At 61.5% G+C, this 21,399-nt stretch overlaps 1 protein-coding gene across 2 annotated transcripts in view; it reads left to right on the forward strand.

The window, feature by feature from the left end:
• LRP1 (LDL receptor related protein 1) overlaps window positions 1–21,399 on the forward strand; it is a 78,334-nt gene that overhangs the window by 32,357 nt on the left and 24,578 nt on the right. For both annotated transcript variants that reach the window (XM_057700853.1, XM_057700852.1), the window contains exons 16-42: window positions 1,539–1,679; window positions 1,779–1,904; window positions 2,366–2,482; window positions 2,942–3,022; window positions 4,614–4,781; window positions 8,332–8,514; window positions 8,927–9,127; window positions 10,216–10,461; window positions 10,600–10,797; window positions 11,889–12,093; window positions 12,273–12,437; window positions 13,034–13,278; window positions 13,487–13,618; window positions 13,905–14,132; window positions 14,389–14,563; window positions 14,650–14,744; window positions 15,002–15,151; window positions 15,350–15,490; window positions 15,813–15,947; window positions 17,367–17,498; window positions 17,745–17,879; window positions 18,053–18,182; window positions 18,307–18,433; window positions 18,795–18,946; window positions 19,038–19,162; window positions 19,461–19,838; window positions 21,076–21,265. In XM_057700853.1, coding sequence (XP_057556836.1) covers window positions 1,539–1,679; window positions 1,779–1,904; window positions 2,366–2,482; window positions 2,942–3,022; window positions 4,614–4,781; window positions 8,332–8,514; window positions 8,927–9,127; window positions 10,216–10,461; window positions 10,600–10,797; window positions 11,889–12,093; window positions 12,273–12,437; window positions 13,034–13,278; window positions 13,487–13,618; window positions 13,905–14,132; window positions 14,389–14,563; window positions 14,650–14,744; window positions 15,002–15,151; window positions 15,350–15,490; window positions 15,813–15,947; window positions 17,367–17,498; window positions 17,745–17,879; window positions 18,053–18,182; window positions 18,307–18,433; window positions 18,795–18,946; window positions 19,038–19,162; window positions 19,461–19,838; window positions 21,076–21,265 — 4,501 coding nt within the window. The remainder of the gene's footprint in view (window positions 1–1,538; window positions 1,680–1,778; window positions 1,905–2,365; window positions 2,483–2,941; window positions 3,023–4,613; window positions 4,782–8,331; window positions 8,515–8,926; window positions 9,128–10,215; window positions 10,462–10,599; window positions 10,798–11,888; window positions 12,094–12,272; window positions 12,438–13,033; window positions 13,279–13,486; window positions 13,619–13,904; window positions 14,133–14,388; window positions 14,564–14,649; window positions 14,745–15,001; window positions 15,152–15,349; window positions 15,491–15,812; window positions 15,948–17,366; window positions 17,499–17,744; window positions 17,880–18,052; window positions 18,183–18,306; window positions 18,434–18,794; window positions 18,947–19,037; window positions 19,163–19,460; window positions 19,839–21,075; window positions 21,266–21,399) is intronic.

The raw sequence follows: 21,399 nt of genomic DNA on the forward strand, positions 1-21,399 counted from the left end.
AGTATAGAAAAATACAAAAGAGAAAGTACAAATCACCCCAAAGTCCACCACCCAGAGATTCCACTGTTACCGTTTCGGTGAACACCTTCCCAGTCCCGCTCCGTATTTACTTTTACTTAAATGGAATTGTGCTGCACATGCTGTTCTGTTTCCTGCATTTGTCACTTGACAGTGTGTCATAAGTACAGCAGCAGAATTTCTAATGGCCAAAATATGTTTCATTTGGTAAACATCCCATACTTTACTCAACCATTTCTCTACTGTTGGATATTTAGGTTGTTTCCAGTTTTTTGTTATAATCACTGCCAGCATTTATTGAACAGAGACTATGTACTAGGCATGGTTATAAGCACTTCCCATGCAGCAGCTTATTTACTCCTTAAAAATATTCCTGTAGGGAAGGTAGTCTTTATTATCCCAAAGAAATTGAGGCCCAAAGTTAGAGCAAGGGTTTGAACCCAGGAAGTCTGACCCAGAGTCTGTTTATTAATCACCTGCTCTGCTACTTCTCATACCTTCATGCCTTCCCATACTCCGGATGGTTTCTTTAGGATAGAATCCCAGAAGTGAAAGTGGGTCAGTGGGCCGTAATGTACAGCTGAGAGTGAGTGTACCTGAGGCCAGGTGCAGGGCAAGAGCGCTGGTGAAGAGGAGCTTAGAAACTGAGGGGCCAGTGTAATGGAAGAGTCACCTATATAGACATTGAAATCACCAAGAATTCAAAGGGAGTGATTACAGAGAAAGCGACTCTGAACCAGGAGCTAAAAACCCGTAAGGATGCTGGGGCGTGGCCTGGGAGAAGGAGGGGTTTGTGTAGTTTCATAACATGAAAGTCAACACTGACTTTTCAGAGAGGAGAGAGGGAAAGTGGTCGGGAAGCAGAGGAGAGGAGCAGGGTAGACACATACAGCCCAGTGGTCCACGGGACCCACAGGATTAGAGGGGGTGAGAGATGGGTCAGAAAGGCGTGCACAGAGCTGTGGGCGTCCTGGGCTTCCTGAGCTTACCTTGTGCAAACACAGACAAAGAACACGATTGTTTTACCGCTGATAGCCAAAGGCAGATGGCGGTGGTGAGGTGTGGGTGTTGGAGACAGGAGCCTGCAGGGCTCTGGACCCTGTTTTCACTCCTGTTGGTGGAGTTGATGCATTTGTGAAGGAAAAAGTTCAGGGACTAGGGCAGGGCCTGGGGATCCTGGAGATGACTTCTAAGGGGCAGTTCATGGAGGTGGCAGGGAGGGAGAAAGGGTGGTCCGCTCGGTGGGGACAAAAGGATGGGGGGCTCTAGGCTCTCTTGGAAGCTGCTTTCTTCTCAGACCACAGTGCAATACTGGAAGCAGCAGAGCAAACATCACCCCTGTGGCTTAAGAAAGAGTTGCAGTTTCCATCTGGATTATTTGTTCATGAAAAACTACGCCCTGGGAAAAATGACTGTGTATCTTATTTTAAAATCATAAAACAAGCAAACAGAGGACGGGGGCTCCGCTCCTGTCCGTGACCTGGGTCTGACTCTCCCCTCCTGCCTCACGGTGCCCGCAGCGAACCCGTCCTACGTGCCCCCGCCCCAGTGCCAGCCAGGCGAGTTCGCCTGCTCCAACAGCCGCTGCATCCAGGAACGCTGGAAGTGCGACGGGGACAATGACTGCCTGGACAACAGCGACGAGGCCCCCGCCCTCTGCCGTGAGTCCCCGCCTCACAGTGGGACAGCCGGCCCTCGGGCAGCAAGTGGAGAGCTGGGGGCCCCTCCCTCTGGCTGACCGCTGACGTCTCCCTCCCCAGATCAGCACACCTGCCCCTCCGACCGGTTCAAGTGTGAGAACAACCGTTGCATCCCTAACCGCTGGCTCTGTGACGGGGACAACGACTGCGGGAACAGTGAAGACGAGTCCAATGCCACTTGTTCAGGTGTGGGAGGGAGGGGACCACGCTGGCAGCCCTCGGTCCCCAGGGCAGGGCAGGCAGGGGAGCCGGGCTTGGGAAGACAGAGGGGCCTCAGGGAGAGAAAGGCGCGCGGGGCATCCAGGGCAGAGGGGAGGGGCCCAGCAGCAGGAGAGATGTGTCCTCCCCTCCCCAGGAGGACAGAGTTGGCTGGGAGGGCCACGCTGGCAGGGGACAGAGCACATCTCTAGGCTGGGGATAGCAAGCAAGGAGGGTGGGTCTTCTCCTTGGAGGACACCAGCGACCCCTCGAGAGATGGGGTGACGCGTCTGCTGTGAGGCCACATAGGTGATTTTGAATGACATCTCTAAGAGGAACAGCTTTGAGATCCTTGGGAAGACGTCCAGAGAGGCAGAGAATGATAGAAAAGAAAATGAAATTAAAGAGGGGCCTCCGCTATGAGCGCTCACGCATGTCCCTGTCTCCAGCGCGCACCTGCCCACCCAACCAGTTCTCCTGTGCCAGTGGCCGCTGCATCCCCATCTCCTGGACCTGCGATCTGGACGATGACTGTGGGGACCGCTCCGACGAGTCAGCCTCGTGTGGTGAGCGAGGCAGCAGGAGGGCCAGGCCGGCGTGGGGAGGGAGGGCCCATGAGAACATGCCCTGGGGCAGGGGTGCTGGAGAGACCCTGCAGCCTAGTAGCTGGGTGGCCTTGAGCAAGTTACTTCATCTCCGTGGGCCCCTGTGCGTTCCATCTGCAAAGTGAGAATAATAATGGCCCCCACATCGCAGCATTGACGTAGGGGGTTGGTGAGATCCTGCAGGGAAAGCACTCAGCACACAGCCTGCCTTTGGTAACTAGTTGCTTGAACAAAGGATGCTCAGAGGGGTAGCGGGAATGGGCCGAGTTTCAGGCCGAGGCACCTCCACGCGGCCTGCCCTCCCCCACCTGGCTGGGCTGAGGGCTGCTGACTATGGGAGGGACCCTGCGCCCACCTGCTCGGTGCTCTGATGCTGTGTTATCTTGAGGACCCTACTCAGCTCCTCCTTCTCCCTGACAGCCTATCCCACCTGCTTCCCCCTGACTCAGTTTACCTGCAACAATGGCAGATGCATCAACATCAACTGGAGATGTGACAATGGTAAGAGCTTGTTGCCCTTCACCTGCCCTGATTCCTAGGAGACCTAGAAATCGCAGCCAGGCCCTGGGTGGGAGGTGACAGGACATTAGCATCAAGCCAGGGCCTCCCTCCCGTTCACTGAAGCCCCACTGGGTTGTCTGGGAGACATAAGGATGAGCTGGAAAGGCTGTGGGGGAGCCGAGACGGACCAAGGGGAGACCCCGCCCGTCGCCTGTCAGCGCACTCCTCCCTGGGCAGGGCCCGCGTAGCAGAGGCTCAGGGGCCGGGGGAGATGAGCAAGAAGGGCCAGAAGGGCAGAGCGAGGAGAGCCCAGGCCCAGCTCCCTTCTCCCTGCAGACCCCATCTCCTGGGGTCCCAGGTGCACCCTCCAGGCTCCGGCTCCAGACGCGGGAGCCCACCTGGCGGTCAGCCTGGACCAGGTGATGTCAGCCACGGGGGCCGGTGGACTGTTGTGTCTGTGCCGTCTCGGGGCTCTGGTCGTGTCTGGTGTGGTCTTGTGACGTGTTGCCGCGGCGGCTCGAGCCCTGGCTCGCGTGTGCGCGGATGTATTGGGTCAGCGCCCAGTTGCCCCTCATCGTGGCGTCTCGTGTGCCAATGGTTGCCCTGGCGGTTTCTGTGTTTCAGAGAAGGATTGTGGGGACGGCTCTGACGAAAAGACCTGTCCTGAGCCTGCCGGTCAGTGCATAGAAGCACATGCACCATCACCCCTAGAGCCCCAGCTGGCCTCGGGCCGCCTCCCAGGACCCCCACGCAGCTGCCCTCCCCAGAACTCCTAGGATGTAGAGGAACAGCAAAGAGAGAAAAGAGAGAGGAGACGACAGAGGGAGAAAAGAGACAGTGGAAGGGAAAGCAGAGAAGGCAGAAGGAGCCTTTCCCAGGAGAGATGACGGAGAGGTGGGGACAAGAAGACCAAGACATGGGGGAAGGAGAGTTTCAGAGATGCCAAGGCAGCTGGAGCAGAGGCAGGAACACAACCCAAGGGGGACGGCCAAACCCATCTTCTCAAGCACCCGAAAATGTGGAGGGAAGTCTGGTGGCCCCACCCGTGAGGGCTAGAAAGCAGGACATTGGCCCAGTCAGCCTCAGATGCCTTCAGGAGGTGGTCCCCGCCCATCCCAGCTGCAGGCAGTGCCCCTCGTGGGCCGGGCGCCCAGAGCTTAGGGCCAGGGGTGCCCACGCTCAGGGTAGGGAATGATGAACCCCTCCCTTCCCCAGCAGAGAGGCCTCACCTGTCCTTTGCCCACCTCCGTCCCTCCGAAACCAGAGAAATCCCGCCTTTCCCCCAGAGCAGGCAGGCCCCTGTCCCCACACCCTGCCAGAACGAGAAAGGAGTGGGTCCTATCCCCGGACGCAGCGAAGGGCCCTCCTGGAGCCCGCCCCGCCTCTCCCCTCCCCCACCGCCTGGGCCATGGTGCATGCTGCAGTCTATGCCGTTTCTGTGTCTTTTCTGTTTTTTATTTTCTCAGCGGGGGGTGTTGGGGTGGGCTGAGGGTGGGAATGGGGAGGCGGGAGCGGGGGCCCCGCGCTGGGGTCACGGAGAACGCCGCTGGCTGACCCCCTGCGCGCCTCTTCCCCTCTTGCCTCCCCCCAGACAACGACTGTGGGGACAACAGTGACGAGGCCGGCTGCAGCCACGCCTGCTCTAGCACCCAGTTCAAGTGCAACAGCGGGCGCTGCATCCCCGAGCACTGGACCTGCGATGGGGACAATGACTGCGGGGACTACAGCGATGAGACGCACGCCAACTGCACCAACCAGGGTGGGCGCCTGGGCACCGGCGGGGTGGGGGCCACCCCAGCCACCGCCCACCCCGCCTCCCCCCTGCAGGTTGCCACCGTCTGGGAAGCAGAGATAAGCCAGACGCGGCTCTCATCCTTCCGGAGTTTCCAGTCCTGTGGGGGCAGGAGGTTATTGACAGATCATTGTCACACACGGTTGAGATCTCAGGCTTTGCAGTTGGGTGGCCTTGGGTTTGAGCTCCAGCTCCGCAACTTACTATCTGGGCGGCCTTGAGCACGTTCCTGAATCTCCACGGGCACCTGTGCGTTTCATCTGCAGAGTGGGATAATGAGAGCCCAGGCACCGTCGTGCTGCTGCGGGGCTCGGCGAGACCACGCGGGGAAAGCACACAGTTCGTGTTTGGTAGCTGGTGGCGTGAAAAGGGATGCTCAGAGGCGGGGGCGGGGCAGAGCACCGTGGGACCAAAGGAGAGACGGGTTGACTCTGTGGGGTCCCCAGTGCCCAGGCCTCCAGGAACTAGCAAGGGGGCAGGGAAGGGGGGGCTACTGGAAAGCCCAGACCTCCTCAGGGGATGTGGGTTTCTCACCCCCGGCCGCTTGTTGCCGTGGAAGCGTGCAGACCCAGGATCGCGCTGCCTTCGAGAGAAGTCAGAAATGCAGATTTGTGTGTGAAATCTACCCATTTGAAAACACTGGGATGTGAGTTTCCTAGAGCTGCTGTAACACGTCGTCTGTACCACAAACGAAGTGGCTTAAACAACAGAAATTTGCCTCACAGTTCTGGAGGCTCGACGTCCAGGACCCAAGTGTTGGCAGGGTTGGTTCCTTCCAAGGGTTAGGGCAGAGAATCTATTCCAGGCCTCTCTCTGGTGTTTGCTGGTCATCTTTGGCGTTCCTTGGCTTGTACACGCTTCTCCCCAGTCTCTGCCTTCATCTTTACGTGGCATTCTCACTGGGTGCATGTCTGTCTTGGTGTCCAGATTTCCTCTTTATATACGTACGCAGTCATATTGGATTAGGGACCACCCTAATGACCTCATCTTAAGTTGATCATCTGCAAAGAAAGACCGGTTTCCAAATAAGGTCATGTTCACAGGTGCTATGAGTTAGGACCTCAGCATATTTTTAGGGACCGCAGATCAACCCAACTGGCAACTGATTTGAAAAGTTTTAAAAACACGGCAGGCCAAAATCTCTCTGCAGGCCTCATCTGGCCCCTGAACCACCAGCTTACAGCTTCTGCCTTGTAGAGTTAAGGTGCACACAGTGGGAAGAGTACTGAAAGCACTAAGTACCCACTGTGGGCCCAGCCCTGAGAGGGAGGCCGGGGAGGGCCACCCAAGGCCCAGGAAACCGTAACTGAGTCTCAAAGACCACCTCTGAGAAGGGCCCGGTGAGTGGGACAGGTAAGAGTGCCTTGGGATTCTGAGAAGAGGACCTGTGGAGGCCTGTGGTGTGGCGAGGTGGGACGAGCTCCCACCCCTCCCAAGCTGGGCGAACTTGGACAGCTTGCTTCCTCTGAGCCTTGGCTTCCTTCTCTGTGATGTGAGAGGAGATGCGTGGGGGCCTGGCACATGGGAGCAAGGATGTCATGATGGGTAGCAATCGTTAACTGCGGTTGTGAGCCGGAATGGTCTGGGGCCATGCTGGAGAAGGTGGGATTTGAACTGGGCCCTGGTAAGGGGTTAGGCTGTGGGTAAGTGGACAAGAAGGGTCTTTTAAAAAAAATTTTTATTGGAGTATAGTTGGTTTACAATGCTGTGTTAGTTTCAGGTGTACAGCAAAATGAATCTGTTATACATACATATAGCCATTCTTTTTTAGAGTCTTTTCCCATAAAGGCCATTACAGAGTATTGAGTAGAGTTCCCTGTGCTATATAGTAGGTCCGTATTAGTGATCTACTTTTTTTTTAATATTTATTTATTTGGTTGTGCCATGCCAGGTCTTAGTTGCAGAAGGTGGGCTCCTTAGTTGCGGCACACAGGCTCCTTAGTTGTGGCATGCGAACTTTTAGTTGCGGCATGCACGTGGGCTCTAGTTCCCTGCCCAGGGATTGAACCCGGGCCCCCTGCATTGGGAGCCCGTGGTCTTATACATTGCGCCACCAGGGAAGTCCCTAGTTATCTATTTTGTACATAGTAGTGTGTATGTGTCAATCCCAATCTTCCATTTTATCCCTCCCCCAACTTACCCTCCCCCCACCCTGTAACTAGAGGGAGGGTCTTCAGATGGGGGGTTGGGAGTGGCCTAGAGAACCCAGCAGTAAGACTTAGAAGGTGAAACTGAGGACCCCTGCAGGGGCCAGTGGGGCTGGGCAGGGCCCCTCAGACTGGAGGGGACGGCAGGGAATGAGGCAGTGCCTGGAGAGGGGCAGATTACAACAGCAGGTGAAAGCAGGTCAGGCACTGGGGACCTTCGAAGGATCTCAAAGCTGGAAGGTGATAAGATGTAGGAAATGCTCTCAGAAGACAATCCTGGAGGGGGATTATATTGGAAAGAGGTTCAGGGGCCCCGAGGGAGGAAAATCAGCTCGGATGCTGCTGCTGAAGTCCAGGCACCAGATGAGCGCATTGACTGCTCGCGGTGGGGTGCGTAGGAGGAGCAGGGCGTGCAGGGGAGCGTGAGTGTAAGGCGGGGCCTCTGCACCGTCACCTGTGCCTCCCAGGTGCTCCTCTGCTCCTTCCCCAGCTTCCTGAGTCAGATCTCAGCCCAGCAGCCAGGGTGATCCTACGGAACGTGTCCACTCACTCCCCAGCCCTGCCCTGGCTCCCTGCACACGTTGAACCCAGGCTGAGCCCTGCTTCATGGCCCGCAGGGCTCTCCCAACCTCTCTGACCTGCATTCCTGCCACTCATCTCCTCCTTCACTCTGCTCTAGCTGTGCAGCCTTAAGTATGCCCTGGGCATTTTTTGAATATGCCCTGCATGGTCCTGTCTCAGAGACGTTGCACTAGCTGTTCGCTCTTCCTGGAATGCACCTCCAGTTAATCTCACCGCTCACATCATTCAGGCCTCTGCTCAAACATCTCCTGCTGAAGGGTCTTTCCTGACTGTCTTATCTCAAGTAGCATCCCATCCTCCCTGGCCTTGACCTGGCTTTGTCTACATAGCCTTGATCACTACCTGCAGTTCCATTCTGGATTCCGTGTTTCTCTTCCCTGCTAGAACTTGAGCTCCATGAGGGTAAGGACTTTGTCTTGTTCATGCTGGCACCTGGAACAATGCACACAGTAGGTGCTCAATACGTGTTTGTGGAGTGAATGAATGAAACCGAGGTGAGGCTAAGGTGGGGAGCATTTGAGCTCTGGCCTGGCAAGTTGCTTATCCAACCAAGCTCTCGTGTGTAAAATAGGGAGATTAGACAAGATGATTTCTGAGTCCTGGAAGGTGTTACAGCCCTGACTCTGAGTTAGCGCTTTCTACGGGTGTCAGCGGGACTCAGAGCTCTCCACCCTGCCTCAGCTCAGCGCTTCGGGCTAGATATAGCAGGAGTGGGGTGGGAGGGTAGAGATGGGAATGGCTGATCTGGAGCCCTTAACCCCCCGTGCCCTCCACCTGTCCCCCTGCAGCCACAAGGCCTCCTGGCGGCTGCCACAGTGACGAGTTCCAGTGCCGGCTGGATGGTCTATGCATCCCCCTGCGGTGGCGCTGCGATGGGGACACTGACTGCATGGACTCCAGTGACGAGAAGAGCTGTGAGGGAGTGACCCACGTCTGTGACCCCAATGTCAAGTTTGGCTGCAAAGACTCCGGTAAAAAGAAGGACGGAAGGGGAACAGCATGGACAGGAGGAGACCCTACTGAGAGCAGAGCAGTGGCAAGGGAGATGGCACTTACTGTGAGGAGTGGGGTGGGGACATTGTGAGGCAAAAGGCTGCACAGAAAGCTTGTGCCTGTTGCATGGGGGAAGGTAGGAAGGGGCCCGGGCCTGCAGGAAGGGCCCTGGGAACCAAAACCCTCACCAGTGTTGAGTCAAGCCACTCCGGCAGATTCCTGCCTTCTTTGTTGCCCGGGTGAATTTGACAGAAAAAGTCTCAGGGTTCCTAGTGGACCCCAAGACATTGCGGTCATGACCCTATTAGAGAAGCCCACGGGGCCTGGGAAGAAGGGCACAGAGAGCCCTGATGCCCAGGCCTGGCCGCTGATGCGGTGCCCATCCCCCAGCGCGGTGCATCAGCAAAGCGTGGGTGTGCGACGGTGACAGCGACTGTGAAGATAACTCGGACGAGGAGAACTGTGAGTCCCTGGCCTGCAGGCCGCCCTCGCACCCCTGCGCCAACAACACCTCGGTCTGCCTGCCCCCCGACAAGCTCTGTGACGGCAGCGACGACTGTGGAGATGGCTCGGATGAGGGCGAGCTCTGCGGTGAGGCCTGGGCCCGGGAGAGGCCCCAGCAGAGGAGGGGGCGGGGAGCTGGATAAGGAGTCTGGCCAGGCCAGGGCAGTGGGACAGGGCAAGCTCCGCAGGGAGAGCTCTCAGACGAGGAAAGAGCTCTGGCTGCTGGGCAGGTGGTAACCCGGGCAATAACCGAAGACCCATGTCGATGTAGGACTCGCTTTGAAAGAGGCTGTGCTAAGCGTCATACTGTTGTAGCATTTAATCCATAAAGGAGCCCTGTGAGGCATCTGTGATTCTCACTCCCATCTTACAGATGAGAAAACTGAGGCTCAGAGGGGTTCCGTCACTGGCCCAAGGTCACACAGTTCGTGAAGTGCTGTGGAGACAGTGCCCTGCCGCGCCTCACTGCAGGCACAGCCCCTCCCCCACACGCGTGCTGCAGGGCAGGGTGGAGCCGGCTTTCAAGATGAAGGCGCCAGGGTTGAGGGTTGATGTGGTCAGGGCAGGCTCCTATCCTGCTGAGTGAGTGAGGAGGTCAGGGGAGGAGGATGTGCTTTCAAGATCAGAAGGGAATCAGGCAGGCCCAGGCTGTGACGTGGGGAGGAGGAACAGAGCAGGGCGGCCTCATCTCTGAGCCAGGCAGGGCGTCGGGTTTCTTGGAGGAGAGGAGTGGGAGATGAGGACCGGCCCTGAGAACTGCTGAGCAGTCATGAGTCAGGGCTGGCAGGTCCCAGGGTGTGTCAGAGGACCCCGAGCAGGACATTCCCTCCCGCACCCCACCCCAAATCATACCCACATCAGGAGAGATAGGGGAAAGGGGACCCTCCCAGAAGAGGCAAAAGGCTGAGGCCCCCATGGTGGGCTCAAGAAGGGGCAGGGAAATCGAGACCAGCGAGAGGGAAGGAGAGGGTTCGTCCCACGCGGTGGTGCTGGGCTGCCAGCGCTGGTCCTGAGGGAGCCTGGGAAGCAGTGGGACAGAGGAATGGACAGAAGGACGCCACGGGCAGGGCGCCAGGGTGCCATTCAGCCACTGGGGACTTGGCGCCCAGCCAGCCCGTGGTCCTGCCTCCTTCCGGATCCTGACCCTGATCCTGTGCCCTGCTCCGCACCCCCAGACCAGTGCTCTCTGAATAACGGCGGCTGCAGCCACAACTGCTCGGTGGCACCTGGCGAAGGCATCGTGTGCTCGTGCCCTCTGGGCATGGAGCTGGGGCCTGACAACCACACCTGCCAGATCCAGAGCTACTGTGCCAAGCACCTCAAGTGCAGCCAGAAGTGCGACCAGAACAAGTTCAGTGTGAAGTGCTCCTGCTACGAGGGCTGGGTGCTGGAGCCGGACGGCGAGAGCTGCCGCAGCCTGGGTAAGACGCGGGTCGGGGTGGCCGGGCAGCGGGCAGGCTGGGGCAGGCCCCGGCCGAGGGGACCATCCAGGCCCAGCGCCAGGGCGCACGGAGACCCTGCCGGCCCCTGGACGCTGACGCCATCACACCCCTCCCCAGACCCCTTCAAGCCGTTCATCATCTTCTCCAACCGCCACGAGATCCGGCGCATCGACCTGCACAAAGGGGACTACAGCGTCCTGGTGCCCGGCCTGCGCAACACCATCGCCCTGGACTTCCACCTCAGCCAGAGCGCCCTCTACTGGACCGACGTGGTGGAGGACAAGATCTACCGCGGGAAGCTGCTGGACAACGGAGGTGACCGCCGCCTGCCGGGGCCCCCAGAACCCCGCGTCGGGGGCAGGCCGCCCGGAGCAGAGGCCCGTGGCTCCGCTGTCCCCCACACGCTTGTGAACTGGGTTAGGTTTTGCTGTGGGTCTCCGTGCCTGACGCCCCGTAATCAGCGTCCGCAGAGCTGCCAGCCTGATGAGTCACGACACGATCAGCCTTTCTTGGGGACGGCCAGAGTCGCAGGCTTGCGAGAAAAAAGCCACGTCGGGGTGGGGTGCCTGAACCCTGCCCTCTGTGCCAAGGCGGCCGGACCCATCACGGGTTTCCGTCATTAATAACACACGTTCCTGGGCCCCTGCCACGCACACCAGGCCGGGGTCGGGGGCGAGGGGAGACAGCAGGGAGCAACACAGGCCACACTGTCTGCCCTCGCGGAGCTTACACGCCCGTGGGAACACCAGACGTAAACACAGCAAACGAGTACGACACGGACTGTGACGTGGGGGGTAGCACTGAGGATAAAGAGAAAGGGGGCAACGTGGGTAGGAGATGGGGGTGACATGTAAACAGGGTGCTCAAGGAAGGCCCCCTGAGACGCTGACGTCTGAGCATGTTTATCAGAGGCGTTGGGGGTGTTTGTAACAGAGGAAACCTGGGACCATCTCAAATGTCCGTCAACGAGGTGTTGGCTCAGTAGACTATGAAGATGGTCACACCATGTAACGGTTTCTAAATCAATGAGTATATGCACAACCGTAGGAAAACCTCCAGGATCATCTGTGGAGTAACTTCTAGAACGTTCTGTCTGCTTCATATTGAGTCTAGGTCTGTCCCCCAAAGCCCCCACCCTCTGCTCCTGACGTCCTCCCGGGGTCAGCCCTTCAGAGAGCGGCCACTCCCCTTCCGCAGCGTTCTAGAAGCCAGGCTTCCACTTGATGTCCTGGGGCAGGGGCCTGGGTGAGGAGAGTGGAGGTTCTAGGAACCCCAGGTGAATCTGGGGCAACCAGAGGTTTTCACAGAGGTGTCAGGGTTGAGGGTGGGCCATCCAGGGTTCCTGACGTATCGTGAGCTCACCCCACCCCAGGCGATTCTGACCTCCCGTGACCTCTCTTCTCCAGCCCTGACCAGTTTCGAGGTGGTGATTCAGTACGGCCTGGCCACACCCGAGGGCCTGGCTGTAGACTGGATTGCCGGCAACATCTACTGGGTGGAGAGTAACCTGGACCAGATTGAGGTGGCCAAGCTGGACGGGACCCTTCGGACCACGCTGCTGGCCGGTGACATTGAGCACCCAAGGGCAATCGCACTGGATCCCCGGGATGGGTGAGGACCCTGCCCAGCCCTCCTCTGGCTTCACCACCCCCCGGGGCCTCGTTCAGCCAGGCCGGGCACACCCGTCTCCTCCGTGCTTTTCGCCCCCTCCGCCCTCCGCCGAGGATCCCCCTGCGGCCCCTCCCCCAGGCCTTGACCTTGGCCCTCCTGACCCCCCCTCCCCTCCCCAGGATCTTGTTCTGGACGGACTGGGATGCCAGCCTGCCCCGCATCGAGGCAGCCTCCATGAGTGGGGCCGGGCGCCGCACCATCCACCGGGAGACAGGCTCCGGGGGCTGGCCCAATGGGCTCACCGTGGACTACCTGGAGAAGCGCATCCTGTGGATCGACGCCAGGTCCGCGCCGCGCCCGGGAGGCCTGCATCCCCTCTCCCCTCCGGGGCAGGGGGGGGCTGTCAGGGGCCTTCCCAAGCTGTTCGGTGGGAGGTCCCGGGACCTGGCAGCCACGAGGCTGCTGAGAAGGCCCCGGGGAGCGGCGGCCAGAGCCACGTGGCCAAGGGCCCAGGAAGAGGACTGAGTCAGGGGAGAGGCTGGTGGAGGAGGAGGTGCCGATGGAGGAGGCTGGAGGCAGGGCTGCCACTCTGCACAGGGGCGCCCGCCAGGGGCCGAAGTGCGGTGCCACCCTTGCTCACACGTCTGGGTGCTCTCCTAGGGGGAGGGGAGGCGTTTTCTAGCTCATGTCCCCAAAGGGGGTGCCCTTCTCTCCTCTTCACCGCAGCCCTGTGTGCTAACAGCGGCCCTGGGGAGAGGCAAGCTGCAACACTCGGGCCAGGGGAGCTGGGGTCAGAGCTGGGATCGCAGACCTCGAGCCACGGGGTCCTTGCCCCACGGGCTGCCGTGGGCCGGGGCCTGGAGGGCGGCAGCCCCGGCCCGCCGGCCTCGAGGTCCGAGGTCCCCACCGGCTCCTCACTCTGCCCCGACCACGCTCTCAGGTCAGACGCCATTTACTCGGCCCGTTACGACGGCTCCGGTCACATGGAGGTGCTTCGGGGACACGAGTTCCTGTCGCACCCGTTTGCAGTGACGCTGTACGGCGGTGAGGTGTACTGGACCGACTGGCGGACAAACACGCTGGCCAAGGCCAACAAGTGGACCGGCCACAATGTCACCGTGGTACAGAGGACCAACACCCAGCCCTTCGACCTGCAGGTGTACCACCCCTCCCGGCAGCCCATGGGTAAGGGGCCGGAAAGGAGCCAGCGGCCTCCGTAGACGCCTCTGAGAGAGGAGGGGTCCGTGCCGGGGCGGGGGGGGGGGGGGGGGGGGGGGGGGGGAGGCGGGCCTGGCCGCGGTGATGCCGGGACAGGAAGCGGGCGAAGCGGCTGCAGGCCGGGCGAGCGCGGCCAGCGGGCTCACCGGATGCTCCCGCCTCTCCTCCGCCTCAGCTCCCAATCCCTGCGAGGCCAATGGGGGCCGGGGCCCCTGCTCCCACCTGTGTCTCATCAACTACAACCGGACTGTTTCCTGCGCCTGCCCGCACCTCATGAAGCTCCACAAGGACAACACCACCTGCTACGGTAGGAGCCCCGGCCCCCGCCCCGAGCCAGGGTAAACCAAGGCCGAAGGGGAGAGGCTCAGGTTCTGAGTGAGGGCAGGCAGTCTCGGCTGGGAGGAGCCTGGCGGAAGAGGCTGCAGAGACGGCCGCTGTGGGAAGGGGCGGGCGCTCCGGCGGGGAGGCTCTGCCCGGCGGGGTCTCCCTGATAGCCAGGGGCCAGCGGCAACCAGAAGGAAGCAGGAGAATCCGGGCGGGCGGGAGGCGGGGCGGCAGGGGGCTGCCCTCGGTGACCTGCCCCACACCCGCAGAGTTTAAGAAGTTCCTGCTGTACGCACGTCAGATGGAGATCCGCGGCGTAGACCTGGACGCGCCCTACTACAACTACATCATCTCCTTCACGGTGCCCGACATCGACAACGTCACGGTGCTGGACTACGACGCCCGTGAGCAGCGCGTCTACTGGTCCGACGTGCGGACGCAGGCCATCAAGCGGGCCTTCATCAACGGCACGGGCGTGGAGACCGTCGTCTCCGCAGGTTCCGTCCTGGCCCCGGACCCCCCCAATGAGCACGGGGACCCCCAGCCCAGCCCTCGCTCCCCGCCCTGGTCCCAGCCCCCACTCCCGGGTCCCCTTGGTCCTCACGTTCCTTCTCCACATTCTTCTCCCTCTTGGTGCTCCAGTCCTGGTTTGGTGATCCTTGCTCCCCCAGAAACCAGTCTGGCACCCTCCCCTCGAGCCCCCTGACCTGTGTCCTGCAGACACCCAACCGCAGCTCCCCACTGTGTCCCTAGACTTGCCGAACGCTCACGGGCTGGCGGTCGACTGGGTGTCCCGAAACCTGTTCTGGACGAGCTACGACACCAACAAGAAGCAGATCAACGTGGCCCGGCTGGACGGCTCCTTCAAGAATGCAGTGGTGCAGGGCCTGGAGCAGCCCCACGGCCTGGTCGTCCACCCCCTGCGTGGGTGGGTCCAGGGCCCAGGGCTGGGCAGCGTGGGGTGTGGGGTGGGGGAAGAAGAGGACTCTGACGCTCCCCTCCCGGCACCCCCAGGAAGCTCTACTGGACGGACGGTGACAACATCAGCATGGCCAACATGGACGGCAGCAACCGCACCCTGCTTTTCAGTGGCCAGAGGGGCCCTGTGGGTACGCGCTCGCCCTGCTGCCCCGCGGCCCTTCCTCCCCTAATGCCTCCACCGGGAGATGCTCTCAGGGTTCTCCCCAGTTGCCCCACCATCTCCCCAGACTCCCGGCTTCGTATCCGTTCTCACCACCCTCCTTCCGAAACCATGCACATACTCTGTGCACGTCCCCGGAGGTGAGAGGCCCAGTGGGGTCAGGCTCCTGGACCCTAGCCCTGGGGCCGGGCTCTCTGGCAGTGACACCCCGTCCCCTTCTTCCAGGCCTGGCTATCGACTTCCCTGAGAGCAAACTCTACTGGATCAGCTCCAAGAACCACACCATCAACCGCTGCAACCTGGACGGGAGTGAGCTGGAGGTCATCGATGCCATGCGGAACCAGCTGGGCAAGGCCACCGCCCTCGCCATCATGGGTGAGGACCGCTGCGGGGGAGCGGGCACCGGAGCGGGCGGGGCCAGACGCGCCGGGGAGGTGGGGCTGGCCTGGGGGCGGGACCAGGCTGGCCGGGGAGGTGGGGCTGGCCTGGGGGCGGGGCCAGACTGGCCGGGGAGGTGGGGCTGGCCTGGGGGCGGGGCCGACCCCGGGGTCTCACCTCCTCCTGCCGCCCCAGGGGACAAGCTGTGGTGGGCAGATCAGGTGTCGGAGAAGATGGGCACGTGCAACAAGGCTGACGGCTCGGGGTCGGTGGTCCTGCGGAACAGCACCGCCCTGGTGATGCACATGAAGGTCTACGATGAGAGCATCCAGCTGGGTGAGGCGGGGGCGGGGCCGGGGGCAGCGGGATGGGGGCCGCGGAGGCCAGACCTGTGGCCAGGGGGCGCTGCAGGAACGCCTGGGCAAGCGAGTGAGTGGGAGAGAAGATGGGTTAGGCTCTGCTCACCCCCCAAGGGGCTGCTCTCCCACAAGGGCCAGGGGCCCGGCAGGACAGAGGACCTCAGAGCTGGGCTGGGTGCTGACCCCTACGAGGCCCGGGGTAAAGCGGTGCCCATCCTGTCCCTAGGCAGCATGAGCTTGGCCCCGAGGTCCCGGGGAGAGCCACTAACCCTCTCTCCCTGCCTCCCGCCCGCCCCCAGACCACGAGGGCACCAACCCCTGCAGCATCAGCAACGGTGACTGCTCCCAGCTCTGCCTGCCCACGTCGGAGTCCACCCGCTCCTGCATGTGCACAGCCGGCTACAGCCTCCGGAGCGGCCAGCAGGCCTGCGAGGGTCAGTGCCCCGGCGGCTCCTCCCCGCCTCGACCCTGGTCCCCAGCCTGACCCATCCTCCTCTGCCGCCCCCCGTCCTCTTCTCGCCCCGGGGGGACGGGCCTGAGTTCATCGTGCATCAAGTGTCTTCTGGGTTAGACCGTTAGTCAGTGCCCATGGCGCTGGCTGCTGTGGGGGAAGCCAGGGGGCAGGAGTCCCTGTCCCTGTACCCCGCAGCCTTATCCAGAAGGGGGGCCAACGTGCAGTGGCTCTGGCGTCATTAGGGTATTGGAGAAATAGATGTCGGAGGGGGGCCAGGGCCGCTTCATGCAAGAGGTGTGCTGGGCGCTGGGCTGTACAGGGCATGTAGGATTTGAGTGTGTGGTTTGAAGGAGAAGGGACGCTATACGAGGTGAGGGCTCCAGAGCAGCAGGAGGGTGTGTGCAGGGCCCTGAGGTGCCAGCCCGAGTGGCACAGAGCGTGGGGAGTCATGGGTGAGGCTGTGGGATAGGCGGGCTCTGCAGGTTCTCAGCCAGGAGCGCCCAGAAAGTGGTGTTTGGGGCAGATTAACGTGGCGGCAGAGAGCCGGCTGAGTGGGGGAGGGAGAAACCAGGGCCGTCGGGCGAGTCAGGAGGCTGTCAGCCTGGGCTGGGGCTTAGCAGCTGGTTGAAGAGAAGGGATGAAACTCAGAGACATTTCACAAGAACTTGCTGACTGATTTACGAGCCCGCCCCAGGACAGCGCTGCCCGAAGTGCACTCCTGGGAACCGCCCTCTTTGATGTGGTAGATGTTACAGAAAGAAACACTGGGTTGAACAAAGTTTAAGTGGTTTTTTGCTGCAGAACTTCTCAGAGCCTTGACTATCCTCATCTGCACTGAGAATTTTTCAAGGGAAGACGGTCGTGTTTGGGGTCGCCGCAAACTCACGCGACCACGCGTCCTCTTTTACAGGGAGCCTGAGCAGCCAGGGCCACAAGGGGACTCCTTGGAGCACATGCTGTGGGAGGGGACAGAGGCGAGGGAGGACTCTAGGGTGCGTGGAGAAATGGGAAACGGGGAAGGAGACGGGCTCAGGAGAAGCTGCTGGAGACGGGGGTGTGACACGGACCAGACGACAGGACAAAGAGGAAGTCCTGTCGGCTTGTGTGAAGCTCCCCAGATTCTCCCTGACGCCTTTGGGGGGTGCAGGGTCGTGGGGCGGCGGCGCGGGCAGAGCGCGGAGGGAAAGCCAGGCCTCTGCTGCCCTCTAGCGGGCACGAGGGGTCTCACAGGCGTTCCCGTCCCCTCTCCCAGCCAGGAGACCTCCCTGCCTGGGCCCCGGCCGCCCGCCCCGGGCGAGGGTGTGTGCGGAGGAGGAGGAGGTGTGATGGCTGGGAGAAGATCTCGGCCAAGCTTAGGGGTGTCCGCAGAGCCCGCGTCCCAGGCGTGCTTGTGTTTCAGGTGTGGGCTCCTTCCTCCTGTACTCTGTGCACGAGGGAATCCGGGGAATCCCCCTGGATCCCAGGGACAAGTCAGACGCCCTCGTGCCCGTGTCGGGGACCTCCCTGGCCGTCGGCATCGACTTCCATGCGGGTGAGCCGTTTGGTGGCAGGAGGGCGTGGGACACGACCTTCCCTGCGTGGTGGTGTGCTCGGGGGGGCCCCGGAGAGGCGGCCTGACCATGGCTGGAAGGCGCAGCGCTTGCCACAGCTGTCCCTGCCCCGCCAGCGCCCCTTCCGCGCCCCTGGTGCCCCCGCTCTCAGTCACCCCTCGTGATTCTGACCCCCCGCCGTGCCCGCTGCCTTGTTGACCACCCCGTGTTGGCTCCTCCGCCTCCAGAAAATGACACCATTTACTGGGTGGACATGGGCCTCAGCACCATCAGCCGGGCCAAGCGAGACCAGACGTGGCGCGAGGACGTGGTGACCAATGGCATTGGCCGTGTGGAGGGCATCGCGGTGGACTGGATCGCAGGTGAGCCACGTGAGCGCCCGGGGCCGGGGACGTGCGGCCTCGCGAGGAAAGGTCTGAGGAAGGGGGTCGGCAGGAACAGATGGGGAGAAGCAAGGGTATCGGGGGCCGGAGGGGACCAGGTACACGCGTCCCCCGCCCCCAGCCCCCTGAGCCCCCGCCTCCTCCCTCCCCAGGCAACATCTACTGGACGGACCAGGGCTTCGACGTCATCGAGGTCGCCAGGCTCAATGGCTCTTTCCGCTACGTGGTCATCTCCCAGGGTCTGGACAAGCCCCGGGCAATCACGGTCCACCCGGAGAAGGGGTGAGGAGCTGGGCAGGCTGACCAGTCCCTGCTCCTGGCTCTGGTCTGGCCGGGCCCTCCGGCCACAGGCGCTCTCTCCTGCATGTTCTGGGGACTGGCTGACCCCCCTCTCTCATCTCCCCAGGTACTTGTTCTGGACTGAGTGGGGTCAGTACCCGCGTATCGAGCGGTCTCGCCTGGATGGCACCGAGCGCGTGGTGCTGGTTAATGTCAGCATCAGCTGGCCGAACGGCATCTCAGTGGACTATCAGGTTTGGATGCGGGCCCGGCCCTGGGGCCGATGGGGTGGACCCTGTGCTCTGGGGGGCCGCTCCCCTTACCCTGTGCCCTGCTCCCCATTCAGTCTCGTGGGATGTGCCCGTTGGTGGGAAGGTATGGACCCAAGGAGTCATGCGGTCCTCTGGCCCCGTCCCCCACCCAGTAGGATTCCACCACCCCAGAGATGGTGGAGGGGGTCACTCAGAAGTGGGCACTGGAGGGATGCCGAGAGGCCGGCAGATCAGCAGGTCAGGGAGCAGGAGGACGTGGAGGAAGGAGGGGAGAGACGGGAGAGGCAGGAGTGAGTGGGACGGACGTGGGGCTGGCGGTGAGGCGGGTGCCTCTGGCCCACAGGATGGGAAGCTGTACTGGTGCGATGCCCGGACTGACAAGATCGAGCGGATCGACCTGGAGACCGGCGAGGACCGCGAGGTGGTTCTGTCCAGCAACAACATGGACATGTTCTCAGTGTCCGTGTTTGAGGAGTTCATCTACTGGAGTGACAGGTGGGCCACTGTCCAGGCCTTCTCCTGGGCCGCCCGTTCCCTCCCCCCGACCCCGGCTGACGTCCTGCTCGTGGCCCTCCCCTGCCCCCAGGACTCATGCCAACGGCTCCATCAAGCGCGGGAGCAAGGACAATGCCACGGACTCCGTGCCCCTGCGAACGGGCATCGGCGTCCAGCTCAAAGACATCAAAGTCTTCAACCGGGACCGGCAGAAAGGTGAGGCTGGGGCTCCGGGCTGGGCAGGAGAGGCCGGAGGGCCCCGCCTGGGAGCCCAGAGTGAGAGGGGCTAGGAGAGAAGTCAGAACCACGGGGCACCTTCCCGGGTGGCAGAGGCCCAAGGCTGGCGAGGAGCGGCTGAGGAGTCGCGTGCAGGGGCCTGGAGAGCTGTCTGAACTGGGGATATCGAGGCAGAGCCGGGCGCCAACCCGAGTTTCCACCTCGGCTGAGATGACGGAGGCAGCACGGTGGCCCTGCCCTCCGTAACCTCCACCTTCCCCGCGTCCCCCCGCCCCAGGCACCAACGTGTGTGCGGTGGCCAACGGCGGGTGCCAGCAGCTGTGCCTGTACCGGGGCGGCGGCCGGCGGGCCTGCGCCTGCGCGCACGGGATGCTGGCTGAAGACGGGGCGTCGTGCCGTGAGTACGCAGGCTACCTGCTCTACTCGGAGCGCACCATCCTCAAGAGCATCCACCTGTCGGACGAGCGGAACCTGAACGCGCCAGTGCAGCCCTTCGAGGACCCCGAGCACATGAAGAACGTCATCGCTCTGGCCTTCGACTACCGAGCAGGCACCTCCCCGGGCACCCCCAACCGCATCTTCTTCAGCGATATCCACTTCGGGAACATCCAGCAGATCAATGACGACGGCTCGGGCAGGACCACCATTGTGGAGAGTGAGCCCGGGCTTCCGTTCTTCCCAGGAAGTGGAGGGAGAGTGCGGGGAGGGTCAGCACCGACTCAGGGCAGAGGAGCCGCAGACCCCAGCCAGCCCACCCCTGCCCCGGGTCTGCACCCTGCCTGCCTCGGTGCCCCTGACGTGTGGCCAGTGAATCACGCTGCACCCACTGCAGTTACTTGAAAGTCTCTCCTCATTTGGAGTCGGAGTGGGCCCCCTCTGGTCCTGGTTCTGCCCCCAGGCTACACAGAAGATGCCAAAGCTCTCCTTTCTGTGTCCAGTTCTCACAGAACAGGCTGCAGAGGTGGGGCGGGTTCAACCCCAGACACAGGATTTAAGTCACCTGGGCAAGTTTTCTGTGCTCTCTCGGCCTCAGATTGCTTGTTTTTCTCCTCTCTGGGCTGGGTGCTCCTAGGCCCTTTGACTCGTTCACTTGTTCACGCAGCCATCACTGCTGTCCGTAAAGACTTGCCAGGCACGGGGCTAGGTGCTGGCTATACAGCAGTGCTAGAAACAGACTTGTCTTTTCAACCTTCTTGGCCCTCTTCCGCCTCACCGAATCCAGTCCCCATGTCTGTCTGAAAATGTAGCGTCCAAAGCTAAACTCGAGACTCTGCAGTCGTAGCTTGATCAGGAGAGACTGGCAGACGGGTCCCCTCCCTCCAGGCCATTGCTCAGGCTACAGTACTTCTGTTAACACAGCTGGCAACCACGTCGCCAGACAGCTTGAAGTCACTGAAACCCCAGAGGCTTTTTCTCTTAAACTAAGTTCTGCTGCATCTTTCATCATGTACTTAGTTCTTAACCTGAGCTTAAAATGTCTACCAAGCCATCCAGCTCAGGGTCTTTTTAAGTAGGAAGCTCCCCGGTGCAGGCCCCGTGGGATATGATATACTGAAATCCAGTTTGCGCCCAGCTTGGCAGAACTCTAGCTCCAGGAAGTGTGACCACAGCGTAAAGCCAGATCCGCCCCGCTGTGGGGAGACACGGGAAGAAGCGTTAGGGGGATGGACCAGGGGTCACTCGGGGGGGAAGCAGGGCAGGGGGTGCGGAAAGGGTTGGGGGCACCGAGGGCTGCACCTCACCCACTGCCCAGCTCCCACACTTCCCACCCGGCCCCACTCACGCCAGGGGAGTGGGTGCCCCAGGCTGTGCCCTCCGCTCCTGCCCAGGCTGCCCCTTTGCTCTACCCTCTGGCCCCGTCCCGACCTGTTGCTGCTCCTGCCTCCTTGCAGACGTGGGCTCCGTGGAAGGCCTGGCCTATCACCGTGGCTGGGACACTCTCTACTGGACAAGCTACACGACATCCACCATCACCCGCCACACCGTGGACCAGACCCGCCCAGGGGCCTTCGAGCGTGAGACAGTCATCACCATGTCTGGAGACGACCACCCACGGGCCTTTGTGCTGGATGAGTGCCAGAAGTGAGCTGCGGGCCCAGGGCATGGGGACGGGTGGACCACAGGGTGGCAGAAACTGCCCCCAGGCAGACCAGGGCAGGGAATGCAGGAGCAGCTGGCCCTGAGCGGAGCTCAGCCTCTTCCTAGCTGTGTCACCT

Source organism: Hippopotamus amphibius, chromosome 12 (genome assembly GCF_030028045.1).
Source record: "Hippopotamus amphibius kiboko isolate mHipAmp2 chromosome 12, mHipAmp2.hap2, whole genome shotgun sequence".
Classification (NCBI taxonomy): Eukaryota; Metazoa; Chordata; class Mammalia; order Artiodactyla; family Hippopotamidae; genus Hippopotamus; species Hippopotamus amphibius.